The following is a 13,530-nucleotide window of genomic DNA, read 5'->3' on the forward strand; positions in this document are numbered from 1 at the left end:
TTCCCAGAAGGATCGCATAATAACTTTTTACTAGGACCAGCCAAAATATCACAAAATAAAAAGCTTTTGAATTCCACAAACTTCTTCTTTAGGCTTGATGCTGAGTATGAAAAAGGGGGTGGCTGTGTAAGAGGCCAGGGAGAAATGTCAGGACATGGTGAAAGAATAGGTTGCGACCTGCCTTGAGCCTCTATTGTTGGGAAAGTTGGCACATACATATTTTAATAAACGAAGATATCACAAAAGCCTTAAAATGGGATGCAGGATGCGTGGCAGACTTAAAGGGATCACATGGCGTTGAGTGCAAAACCGGTTTCAGAATGCACCAAAAGCTGCTGGGACAGAGCGGGGGAAAAGCCACTCCCCTTTTGAGAATATAAAAATCAGCAGTTAATGAGTTGTGCTGCAGTTGCACAGAGTTGCACTGGTGGTAGGTGCATTTCAGCATATGTCTTAAGTGTTTAGGATATTGCTAAATGTTAGCCAGGATTGAAAGAACTACTTGACAGTTTGCATACAAACCCCAAATAGGTTTCTCAAAGTGCAGTGACCCCTACCTCCTTGGACTGTGCAGCAAACAGCTTTTTGAAGTGTGGGCCGGGAGCAGAGGTGGGATCCAGCAGGTTCTCACAGGTTCTCGAGAGTAGGTTACTAATTGTTTGTGTGTGCCGAGAGGGGGTTACTAATTGGTGATTTTGCCACGTGATTTTTGCCTTAGTTACGCCCCTCCTCTCAGCAGAACTTGAAGCAGTCTAGCAGGTGGTGTACTGGCGTGCGTGGCAGCCTGCACCTGCATGCATTCGTTTCCCGCCCAAGGACCAGCGCAGCAGCTGCGTCCTTGCCACAGCCCCGCCCCCGGAATGCCCGGCCATGCCCTCTTTGTGCCCCGCCCAGCCCCATTGGTGCTACGCCACAGTTTGAATCCCACCACCATGGGAACCTGTTACTAAAATGTTTGGATCCCACCACTGGCCGGGAGTCTGCTGATCAAAGTTGTGGGAAGTTTCATAGAGCTTGTACTCATGGTGGCATAAAATTATATTGCAGATGGAGGATTTCCTTTTATCTGGTAGACAGAAGCCAGAGCTTTAGGCTTCAGGGAAGAGTGGAATGAATAATAGTTCAGACATTATCAATAATATTGATTAGCAGTTCAATTCCGGGCACTGTTTCTTTGTGTAGCATCAGTTGGCTTTGACAGGTTCATGGTTACAGGAGGCACTGGTAGCATTTAGAAGAGTTGATTTTTATACCCCGATTTTCCCTACCTTTAAGGAGTCTCAAAGCAGCTTACCATCACCTTCCCTTGTGAGGTAGGTGGGGGCTGAGAGAGTTCTGCGAGAACTGTGACTAGCCCAAGATTACCCAGCAGGCTTCATATGCAGAAATGGGGAGCAAATCCCAGTTCTCTAGATAAGAGTCCACTTCTCTTAACCACTACACTACTGTTCATAGAGGAGAAGTCTGTACAACAGTAGGATATAGATGCATAGAGATATATAGAGGTAGCATATCCCAGGTGCTGGAGGAAAGTAGGGGAAAGCCATCTGTGCCTTATTTGTGCATTTCCCAGTAGCCTTGAGCGGGCCATGATTGGAAACAGAATCCTGGGCTAGATGAATCTCTGGTCTGATCTTACACAGCGATTATTGAATTCTTGTGGAATGAGTCTTCTTCCTTGGAGGCCTTGGAGGCAAGGTTGGGAAAGGGTGGCCTGGGTGAAGGATATCCTGTGTTTGTGTATTGTATTCCCCATCTGCTCCAGACCATGAACTTTCTGTCATGCCTAAAATGATGTGACCACTCCTAACTTCTGAGTCAACAGGATTTAATTAAGTAGCCTTTCCAGCAGTGTGAGATAATTCTGGGGGTGTTCCAGTGCCAGAAATTGATGGTTAAATATTAACAGGTGATTGGAACGTTGGATTTCAATGCCATTCAGGTGTTCTCTAACACCTCAGTTCCCCGTCGTTGCGGCAAATGCTAGACCAATGTGCCGGTTTGCCTTGGGGGCAACCCCCCTCTCACTGGGCTGTGTCTCTTTTCCAGAAACCAAGTCATGAGAAAGAAGCTGATTTTGTTTTTTAAGAGAAGAAATCATGCCAGGAAACAAAGGGTAAGGGTTCTTTTTTATGTTTGTGTAACTTCTCGGACTGTGTGAGTGCAAACTGTGTCTTGTGTGCCAGCATTTGCAAGTTATGAGGATTTTAATTTCGACATGATTGTTGTGGTGTGGAGAGTGGTCCCGTTTGCTGCTTATTTCCACCCACCCCATTTTCCAGAATGGGGGAGCCCTTCGAGTGGATCGATCAACTGTTGGAGAGCTCTCTTTGGGTAGAAGGCCCACGAACCGATCTCACCCATCTCACTGCTGAAACTGAACATGAGTCAGCAGTGTGATAACGGCAGCCAAGAAAGCCAATGCAATTTTGAGATTCATCAGTAAGAGTATAGTGTCTAGATTGAGGGAAGTAATTGTACCACTCTACTCTGTATTGGTCAGACCTCACCTAGAATACTGTGTTCAGTTCTGGGCACTGCAATTTCAGAAGGATATTGACAAGCTAAAATGTGTCCAGAAGAGGGCATCTAAAATGGTAAAAGGTCTGGAATCCATGGCCTACGAAGAGAGACTTGGGGAGCTGGGAATGTTTAGTCTGGAGAAGCAAAGGTTAAGTGTGGCCATGATAGCTATGTTTAAATATTTGAAGGGATGCTATGTCGAAGAGGGAGCAAGTTTGTTTTCTGCTGCCTCAGAGATTAGGACACGGAGTAATGGATTCAAGGTATAAGAAAAGAGAGTCCACCTAAACAAGAATTTTCTGACTGTCAGGGCTGTTCGACAGTGGAATTCACTGCCTTGGAGAGTGGTGGAGTCTCCTTCTTTGGAGGTTTTTAAACAGAGGCTGGATGAACATATGTCAGGAGTGCTTTGATGGTGTGTTCCTGCATGGCAGGGGGTTGGACTTGACGGCCCTTGGGGTCTCTTCCAACTCCATGATTGTATGACAGGGGTAGGGAACCTGCGGCTCTCCAGATGTTCAGGAACTACAATTCCCATCAGCCCCTACCAGCATGGCCAATTGGCCATGCTGACAGAGGCTGATGGGAATTGTAGTTCCTGAACATCTGGAGAGCCGCAGGTTCCCTACCCCTGCTCTATGATCATCCAGCTTCTTCACTGGGACTTCAATGTGGTCCTTTTTACGGGATTGTGTGTGTGCAGGCTAGTGCTGCAGAACATTCCGGAGCTCTATCAGAAGCATGCGGTGGATGGCTGATCCCTTCTTGCTCTTGGGCTGAAAGGCAGGCAAAGCCTCATTGTAAGCCGTACCATCAGAGAAAGGTGTCACATGCCACACGGTACCTCTCGCTGCTGCTAGTCAGTGAAAATCTGCACACAGCAACAGGAAACTTGTGGGTTTTGTCTAAGTCTGTCTCTGCATCTGTTACCGTTTTGCTCGTGTGATGCAATGACACTCCACCGCAATTGAACTTCTTGATCTCGTAATTTTTTTTGCTTTTGCCGGGTGTTGCGGAATTCAACAGGAGCAGAAGATCTGCCAGCGTTACGATCAGCTGATGGAAGCATGGGAGAAAAAAGTTGACAGGATAGAAAACAACCCTCGCAGGAAGGCTAAGGAAAGCAAGACACGTGAATATTACGAGAAACAGTTTCCCGAAATTCGGAAGCAACGAGAGCAGCAGGAGCGGTTTCAAAGGTAGTTGTCGTACCATCAAAGCCGCGGGAAGTGACTGTCATGTGATTTTTAAAAATGGCCATTAGAAAGAAGCTTTTCAAGCAGGGCACCACTCTTTAAGATTCTCCAGAGACTGGTGCCATGTGACACTTGATTTATCCTCTGCAACTAGCAGAATCAAACAGTTAATGCCGAGTATCAACATGGTGTTAATAATTATGAAGCATATAGTTCTGTTTGTCCGTATGCTGTATGGCACAAAGCACATGAGCAGCACCCAGATTTCAGGCGCACCGATGCGCTTCAAAGTATCTTGCCATACGTTATTGCCTTGTACAACTACCCTGCAGGGTAAGCCAAGCTTTATAAGGTAGATGTGAAGTTGAGGCCATGAGAAATCGCAGTATTTGGTAGCTGCCTAGTGTCTTTGCGACAGAGGCAGAGTTTGAACTGAGGGCTTCCGGTCCCGCTCCCTGCATGCTTAGGCTCTGTACTGGACCAGCTTGAACATTACAAATCAGAATGCTGGCTTCCATACGCTGTGAAGGTTGCAACTTGGTGGTATGCTGCCTTTAAATAAGTTGCAACTTGGTGGTATGCTGCCTTTAAATAAGTTGCTACTTGGTGGTATACTGCCTTTAAATAAGTTCCACTTAACAATCACAGCTCAACACTGTTAGATTTTATAGTCTTTTCCTTGAAAAACAGTTTAAACTAGGACCATCAGCAGATCTTGCAGCATTGAATTCCATAAGTTAACTCTGTGCTGCGTAGAGAAGCACCCTGAACCTGTTCCCTATTAATGCTTTAGGGAGCTTTGAGTTGTAGTACTGTATAAAATTTTGTGATGTTTGTCTTCGTCAATGAGTATGTGTTCTGCTTTTGGAGGGTTCCCCTCTGCCTTGTGAGAGGTCCGCATTGATTCTGAAATGTTTCCTTTTTTCAGCCGGGACTTCTTTTCTTGTTACATTCCTAGGGTTGGTCAAAGAGGGGCTGGCCTTTCGGCAACCATTGCTCGAAGTGAGCACGAAATCTCTGAAATAATTGATGGACTTTCAGAGCAGGAGGTGAGGAAGGGGAAAGGAAAGTGTTACTGTTCCAGGCTCTGTCGAGAAATTTGAGGGGGTGGGGTGGGGATGCTCTGTGTGGTCCAAATCCATATAAGTATGCATCAGTTAGGTCGCTTTGGTTGTTCTCTGTTTATGTTGTGCTGTTGCTCTGTGATCAAACAAATGAGGTAGAGAGAGCAGAGGATTTCTGCTTCCAGAAGCAGGTGTATGAGTCCCTAAATTTGACAGAGGTGAGTAGTAGTTTACTTATGCTTAACAACTCGTAAAACAACAATTCATAAAAAGCCGAGGTGAAGTTGTCTGGGTGGGTGGGAAGAGAGCAAGGCGGCGGCCGCCTTCGAGTCTGGGGAGAAAGCCAAAGCTTCATGGAAGAGAAGCATATATAGGGGTTCTTGCTGAGGCAGAGAGAGGGCAGGTATAGAATTGGGAGCCCAAGACGCTCACAGGTAGCAAAGTAAAGGGCTAAAAGGGCCATTCTTTTTGTAGAATCGTGGAATCATAGAGTTGGAAAGGGCCGTATGGGCCATCTCATCCAACCCCCTGCTCAGTGCAGGATCAGCCTAAAGCAGAGGTCTGCAACCTGTGGCTCTCCAGATGTTCATGAACTACAATTCCCATCAGCCCCTGCCAGCATGGCCAATTGGTCATGCTGACCTTGGGGAGACCAGAGTATGTAGTTCATCGAACATCCTAGAGAAACCCACTGAACAGCAACTTCCTAAAGCAAAAAATCCCTGACAGTCATTCGTCCAACCACAAGTCTGCCAGAGATGGGGAGCTCACCACCTCCCTAGGCAGCCGGTTCCACTGCTGAACTGCTCTTCCTGCAAATCTTTCTCCTAATGTCCAGCTAGTGCCTTCCATAATGTAAACCCATTATCGTTCGTCCCGTCCTCCACTGCCAACAGGATCAGCTCCCTGCCCTCCACTGAGTGACAGCCCTTCGGGTTCTTAAGGAGAGCAGTCCTATCCCCTCTCAACCTTCTCTTCTCTAGACTGAACTTTCCCAAGTCCCTCGACCTTTCCTGGTAGGGCTTGGTCTCCCCTATGAAGTAGACTTCAGTTACTTCTGCTGGCAAAATTGAGGGAGAGGTTAATTTTTTAAAGATGGAGACCAATTTGTGTCTGGAATCCGCAATCTCCCATTTGAAAGGAATTAATCACAGAGGAGCGGTCATTCTGTGCATGCTCTGGAGAAATACAAATTTTTATTTATGTATGTTCCGCGGTGAGCAGATTTTGAACCTTGTGTCAGTTGATTTAGGGGGATGCGACCTTCCCTTCCAGTTACTTTAATACATCCCTTGGGCATCTCTCCCTTCTGTCCAAGGAGTCTGGCGTGCCATGTATGGGGTAGGTGGACAGTGTTACATCCTCACAGTGATCCTAGAGGTAAGGCAAACCTAGAAATTCTCAGCTTCTACCTGGCCAGAATCGCTTCTCGCAACAAGCCCTCCACTCTCACCACTATCATGCACTTGTTGGAGTCTCAAACAGAAAAAAAACAACAACCCAGAAATTGCTTTTGTATAGAATGGTCTTACAGGGCTTCTAGTGTTACATTTTGGCAAAACGTTCAAAGTCTTCGCAGTGGAGCGTTTCTCTTTGAGAGAGCTTCATGGCACCAGGGCCAGAGATGCTCTTGCCAAAAGGAGGGATCCTTTTTTTAGTCTTTTTAATTAATATCGGACAGTCACTGTGAGAGTCGAGCTCTTAAAAAGTGTTATTGACTCTGCGATGACTTGACTTGAGGTCGCCTTAAGCAAAGACAGAAGCTGCGTATGATTAAAAATGCATGGTGGGGCGTGTCCTTCCTTTTGTAGAATAACGAGAAACAAATGCGCCAGCTCTCCGTCATTCCTCCCATGATGTTTGATGCAGAACAGAGGCGCGTGAAGTTTATTAACATGAACGGGCTGATGGAAGACCCCATGAAGGTGTACAAGGACCGGCAATTTATGAACGTCTGGACCGACCACGAAAAGGAGATCTTCAAAGAAAAGTAACCAGAGGGGGTGGGAGGGGTGGGGAGAGAAAGGTGTGCATGAAAGGTCCATTTTTCAGAATAGTGACACTATCAGCTATGCTGCTCTTGTTGAGAGAGGCGACTGGCCTCCACTCGGGCCAGGGCCTTTACGGCTCTGGCCCCGACCTGGTGGAACACTCTTCCTCCAGCTGTCTGGGCCCTGTGGGACCTTGGTGACTTCCGCAGGGCCTGTAAGACTGAGTTGTTCCACCGGGCCTTTGGAGAGACCAGTTGCTGAGATGTGCTCTCCTGTTCTGAGGGTCCCTTAACATCATCGGGACCCACCGTTCCCCACTCCTTCTTGTTAGGAGGGTTTGTAAGTAAGGGTTCTCGTGGGACGCCGATTTAATGTAGTAATCGCTGTTTTAAATTAGTATTTTATAGTTTATGGGGCTTGAGTTTTTAACTTAGGTACTATTTATTGATTAGTTATTTACTCGCTCCTCCTGTTATTGTATTTTATGGGGATACTGTTGTACACCGCCCAGAGCCCTTCGGGGAGGGGGCGGTACATCAAATTAAATAATTAAGAAAGCAAGCAAGCAAGCAGAGGTAGTTCACTAGAGCTTCTACATTCAGATTTACAGTACAATCCTAAGAATAGTTACTCCAGTCTAAGCCATTTCAATGGGCTTAGACTAAGCAGTGGTGGCGAATCTTTGGCACTCCAGATGTTATGGACTACAATTCCCATCAGCCCCTGCCAGCACGACCAATTGACCATGCTGGCAGGGGCTGATGGGAATTGTAACATCTGGAGTGCCAAAGGTTCGCCACCACGGGACTAGAGAGTGACTAGGATTGCACTGATAGCATTCTTCTGAGTACCAGAGGAGAACAGGAGAAAGCAGTTGTCTGGAAACCTCGTTAGAAGCACTCTAGGTGGCCAGTGTTGGGAAACTGAGGACAGAGTTTCTCGTAGAACCTCATAGAAACCTTGTAGAAGCACTCTAGGTGGCCAGTGTTGGGAAACTGAGGACTAGACAGTCCAACCGAGTTGGGCTCCACGAATGAAAGCAGGAGTTTCTGTCATGAAGTCTGCCACAAATAGCTAGGAAGAAAAGTGAGATATAAGTGCAATCGGTTTATCTGCAGCATTTTTGATTAACCATATTTCTGATCCAGCTGTTCGAGTGATTCAGCGGCCGTACGTATTCCGTTCTGGTATTGAATTGGGTTCTGAATTCAGTGTCAAACTCTTCGCATTTTTTGTTTTCATTAAAAAAAAAACCCACCAATATCACATTTCTAGCCCTTACAACTGCAAAGACAAGATAGTCTCGCTGGATGATTGTGCTGAAATGTCAGTGAGGGCCAAGGGGATTTCCACTTGGCATGTAATGGTGTTCGGTTGTGCTTGAGTAGTTTGCCTGCCTCTCAGCAAATTCGAACCTGTTTGGTAATCCCCGGTAATCCCTGGCCATAACCAGGGACAGGACTTTTTCAGCCATGGCTCCAGCCTGATGAAATGCTCCGTAGGAAGAAACCACGGCCCTGCAGAATTTTATGCAGTTCCACAGGGCCTGCAAGATGGAGTTGTTCCACCAGGTTTATGGTTGAGGCAGCTATGGATTAACAACTGGAGGCCTCCCTCCCGTCAATCCATCCCTGGCAACGAAGTTGTCAGTGTTTATTTAACTCAATTCCCTGTTACGTTGATATGTTAGAAGAGTCTCCTCTTGTTATTATATTGGACTTGATACTGTCATGATGTTAATCGTTTTAAATGTTTTTATGGTTTTGAAATTTGTCATACGCCACCCTGAGCTTGAAAGGGGAGGGTGAGATATTAAGTTGAACAAATAATAAATCTGTTGTATCCTGTACAAGTTGCAGAACGAAGCAACTCTTGATGCATAATTTTACTGTACTTGAAATGCAGAGCATGCGCATCACTGGTAATTTAGGAGAAAGTTTTAGGGTACAGACCTAAAGATGTTTCCTGGGAGCAAGCTCCACTGAATGACATTAGACTGCTCTTGAGTTGACCTGCTTAGGGCTGTTCCCTTTGTCTTGGAAATCCAAAGGTGCGCGAACAGAAAGTGCTGTCAGTTAAAATTTGGCCCTTTCCTTTGTACTTTTCTTCAGGTTTGTCCAACACCCTAAGAACTTTGGCCTAATTGCTTCCTACTTAGAACGAAAGGTAAGGGTGTGTGCATGCCTGCTTCTCAGAGCGTACGGCTTTCCCTTCCCCTTTATTTTGTACACACGTATTCGCCCCTTGCTAGGCATAGGCATGTTGCCATGTGTTTGTGGTAGCCGTTTACCAATAGACAAGTAGGAGAGAAACATCTCTAAACTCCACAAGGTGTATTTTAATAAAAAATAATTTGATATTGCTGTCTGCGGCCTGTGGTGCCTGGTTCGTAACCCAAAATAGGGAGATAGTAGCAGGGACAGAGGTGAAGAACAACATTGTCTTCTCAGCACCCAAATTTTGGCCATTGTAGCCTAAAAGGTCCAAGCTAGGAAGAGGCAAGCATGACACTCTCCTTGCCCCGCTGAGGCCCAGACATCTACTGGAGAGTTGCTTTGAATTACATCCTTACTGGGTAACCACGTCATTCTGTTGCAACAAAAATAAACTGAAGCGTTGTGGCACCTCAGAGACTTATATGGTTTTTGTTCTTGCATGGACTTTTTGGGGACCAGGGCCTAATTTAGAAGAAGAAGAATTTGGATTTATATCCCACCTTTTTCTCAGGAGACTCAAGGTGGCTTGCAAACTCCTTTCCCTTCCTCTCCCAACAACAGACACCTTGTGAGTTGGTGGGGCTGAGAGTTCCAAAGAGCTGTGACAAGCCCAAGGTCACCCAACAGGAATGTAGGAGTGCGGAAACACATCTGGTTCACCAGATAAGCCACTCAGGTGGAGGAGTGAGGAATGAAACCCAGTTCTCCAGACTAGAATCCACCTGTTCTCAACCACTACAACATGCTGGCTTTCCAGATGCATGTAATATAATATGCAATAGGCGATATCACGATATAATAGAATACGTAATATGCATAGAAGGTTTTGAAGGAAAAATTGTGAACAGCATGATCAAGAGGGTATGACATTCAGACTGGGACACAAATGATATGAGGTTCAGATGTAATCATTGAAAGTACAGAAACCTTTAATAAGAGTCACACTTGGTGATTAGGTGGTTTCTCTAATTCTGCAAAGGTAGTTACCACCTTCCATAAAGACAAATTCCATGCAGGGTACCCAAGAGCACAACATTGAAGAGCCTTGGAGAATGTTGAAGATGAACCGTATTAGCCTGATCGTATCAGATCTCAGAAGCTAAGCAGGGTCAGCCCTAGTTTGTACCGTATATACTCGAGTATAAGTCGACCCGAATATAAGTCGAGGCACCTAATTTTACCACAAAAAAATTGGGGAACTTATTGACTCGAGTATAAGTCTTGGGTGGGAAGTGCAGCAGCTGCTGGTAAATTTCAAAAATAAAATAGATACCAATAAAATTCATGAAGAGTACATCTCACTGTGGTTGCACCAAGAAGAAGATTGACTACAAAAGCAGTCTTCGTTGATCAAGAGGGACAAAACAGGATAGAGAGAGCAGAAGAAGGAAGACTGCCTGGCTGCTTCATGCCAAAGACTGTGAGTACCCACAAGGCCTCCCTCAAAAATGGCTCTCTAGAATTTTAAAAATGTCATTAAGCAAGGCAGTTTTTAAAGGAAGCAGATACTGTTTGCTAGAACGCCTAGCAATTAGAGCAACTCTAATTGCAAAGAGTGTGGCTTTATCAAAGCTGGAGGATTTACAAGCCTAGCTTTACATAAAAACACAAAAGGGAATGGTGAATTTAATACTCAAAGTTGGATGCAGGCAAAATGCTTCTGCCACAGCTGGTGTGATCTCTTTTCTTGGTGTGCCACAGCTCTGGCGACCATCTTGGAATTACCGTATATATTTGAGTATAAGCCATGGGGGGGGGGGGGGGCTTTTTCAGCATTAAAAATGTGCTGAAAAAGTCAACATATACTCGAGTATATACGGTGTTTGTACAAGAGACAACCAAGGAAGTGCAGGGTTGCTATACGGAGGCAGGCAATAGCAAACAAACTTCTGAAAGTCTCTTGCCTTGAAAAACCAATTTGGATTTGGCTGCGACTAAATGGGGGAAAAATGTATCTCTGTTTTTCTTTTCTTTTTAGAATGTTCCAGACTGTGTTTTATATTACTACTTGACCAAGAAAAATGAAAACTACAAAGCTTTGGTGCGAAGGAACTATGGCAAACGGCGAGGGAGAAACCAGGTGTGTTGCTGGATGCTTCCCATACCAATTTCTACTTGTATCATTGTTTCTAATCTAATTTCAAACTTTTGATATTATCTCTCAGCATTTTTTCCTCACTCTTACATGAATGGGTTGATATCCTCTGTGGTAACAGTTAATGTTGCTTCCTGTCTCACTTTTTCCCCATCAAAGTTCAGGAATGGGACTGTTCTTCCAAGACAACTGAGATATTTCTGGAATTTCCCTGACCCCATTGTCTGTAGCCCAGGCTTCACTGGATAATCCTACTTCATATTTCATCCCTTATTGCAGGGGTGGCCAACCTATGGCGCTCCAGATGTTCATGGACTACAATTCCCATCAGCCCCTGCCAGCATGGCCAATTGGCTGATGGGAATTGTAGTCCTTGGCTATCTGGGCACTCCACTGCAACCATCCTGCTAACAATTCAATCACTAAATTTATATTGGCAGAGGGGCAAATCAGTCATTTCATGTGGTAGCTTAATTCTCTGAATTCTCTTGTTGAACTCTGATCTGTTTTGGCATACAGTTGGTGAATGGTTGGGTTTTAACCCTCAGTGTGCTGTAGATTAGTTGCTTATTAGTTTGAAGCCGTTTGAAGAAGGAAATGAGAGAGAAAGTGAGGAACATTGGAGCTCTGGGAGGGGATTCCAGGCACCAATTATGGTACCGGTTTTGTGTCTTCATGCTTTTGTCAGTCTGGTTGCTGAGTCCATTTAGTATTGTGGCTTGTTTGCCTGAGTTTGGCTTGCTTGCTTGAGCCAGCTGGACTTGTTGCTCAGTCAGCTGCTTACTACTTGTGGCATGCCCTGGTCTATGTTAGGGGAGCTGGTCTGTCAAGGTGATGGCTGATAGATGACCCTGCCTCTTAGGAAGTGAGCTAGTTCTCTTTCAGCTTGGCTGCCTATAAGGTTGGAGCAGGTGGGTCAGAAGATTGTAAAGACAACCAAAAAGATGAGTTTGCAGCATAGCACTGCTGCTGTGTTGCTCTTGTTGCCTGGCTTGTCTAGCTGTATGTAACTGTTTGAGTCTGCAACCAAAAGGACAAACTTTTCTTCTGCTCCCCCACCCCACTTCAGTTTGCAAATGTTTCCCAGTAGAATCGTAAATTCATCTGCCATATGCTGGACCATCTTTGCTTTAAAATGCTCCTCTTGGGTTCTAGTCCCTACCTAGTTCTGCTTCCGCCCCTCCACGCAGTATTTCAGTATTTTTCAATTCAATAATTCAACTGCTAATCAATATGATAATTTCTGAACCACTATTCATTCCCCTCTTCCCTGTAGCCTAAAGTTCTGGCTTCTTATCCTGTCTACAAAACAAAAGGAAATTCTCCATCTGCAGTATAATTTTATACCACCTTCAGATGTTTATGTAACAAATAGCAGAAACACCGCAAAACTGAATATTCTGCCCTTCTCCTTGCTTATACTGTTCCACATAAAGATCAAAGTAGAATTGTAATTTTCATCCGTCATGTGTCTTGATGAGAAGGGAAATAGAACAATATCATAACCATACAGAGGGATCTCTGCCCAGTCTGGGAACTATCACAAATCTGTGCCTTCTGCAGTGTTTTGTAAATACTATTAGATTGTTTTGCGTAGTTCACATTGTATTATTGAATTGCTTGTACTGGGAGGCCATCCCTGCCCGGGAATGCATCACTTTTCAATATGACTTTGACTTCATCTTGTACATTTTTTGGTCTACCAAATCTTCGTGCTCTTGCAGTACTGATACTATGGCAGAGGCGTAGCTCCAAGGGGGAAGGGGAGTCTAGCTGACCCACACTAGGCAGATGCCCCCTGTGGGGCCAGGGGTGGTAGGAGGAGGAGCCCCAGCACTGCTTTTCACCGGGCGCTTTCCCCCCCCTTGCTATGCCTCTGTACTATGAACTTCCTTTGCTGGCATTGCTCAATTTCATCTTTGCAATATTTATGAGAGTGTGATTTATAGAACATTTGAAATGCTGCTTCACATTCTTCAGGTTTGGTAAACTAAGTATTGTTTAGCATTTATAACAAGCTCAAATACTATATTTTATGACTTATGTAGAGGAATACCTTCAGGGCTTCAATTTGTCCAATTTTTTCCTCTTTTATTTCCAAATGTTTATCATTTTGTTGCATGTTAATTGGTCTTTTACAAGTTGTATGATCTTCCTCAAGATTTTTTCCCTCTCTCAAATAAGCTTAGTGAGATGTCTGAGTGCCCATTTAATTCTGTTAAGGCACCCTATTAGAGTACAGGGCACCAATTGACTTTACAATATACTTTGATGATCCTCTTGCTATGTGTTCTGTTACTGTTATTTAAGGAGAAGGATGTTTGTTATTATTATTAGTTGTAGTATTAGTATTATTAGTATTTGTTTGATTTTTATTTGCTCCCCACCCCCTCCACCGGCCTCAGTTGTCTCAGAATGGCTCTCAACAGTATAGAAACAATAAAA

The 13,530-nt window shown here is 44.8% G+C and overlaps 1 protein-coding gene across 1 annotated transcript in view; it reads left to right on the plus strand.

Annotated features, from left to right (window-relative positions):
• Positions 1 to 13,530, plus strand: part of NCOR1 (nuclear receptor corepressor 1) — a 154,224-nt gene that overhangs the window by 44,363 nt on the left and 96,331 nt on the right. The window contains 6 exon segments of the mRNA XM_048518672.1: positions 2,050 to 2,116; positions 3,550 to 3,722; positions 4,678 to 4,768; positions 6,595 to 6,773; positions 8,886 to 8,940; positions 10,969 to 11,070. Coding sequence (XP_048374629.1) covers positions 2,050 to 2,116; positions 3,550 to 3,722; positions 4,678 to 4,768; positions 6,595 to 6,773; positions 8,886 to 8,940; positions 10,969 to 11,070 — 667 coding nt within the window.

The sequence above is a fragment of the Sphaerodactylus townsendi genome, linkage group LG16, assembly GCF_021028975.2.
Source record: "Sphaerodactylus townsendi isolate TG3544 linkage group LG16, MPM_Stown_v2.3, whole genome shotgun sequence".
Classification (NCBI taxonomy): domain Eukaryota; kingdom Metazoa; phylum Chordata; class Lepidosauria; order Squamata; family Sphaerodactylidae; genus Sphaerodactylus; species Sphaerodactylus townsendi.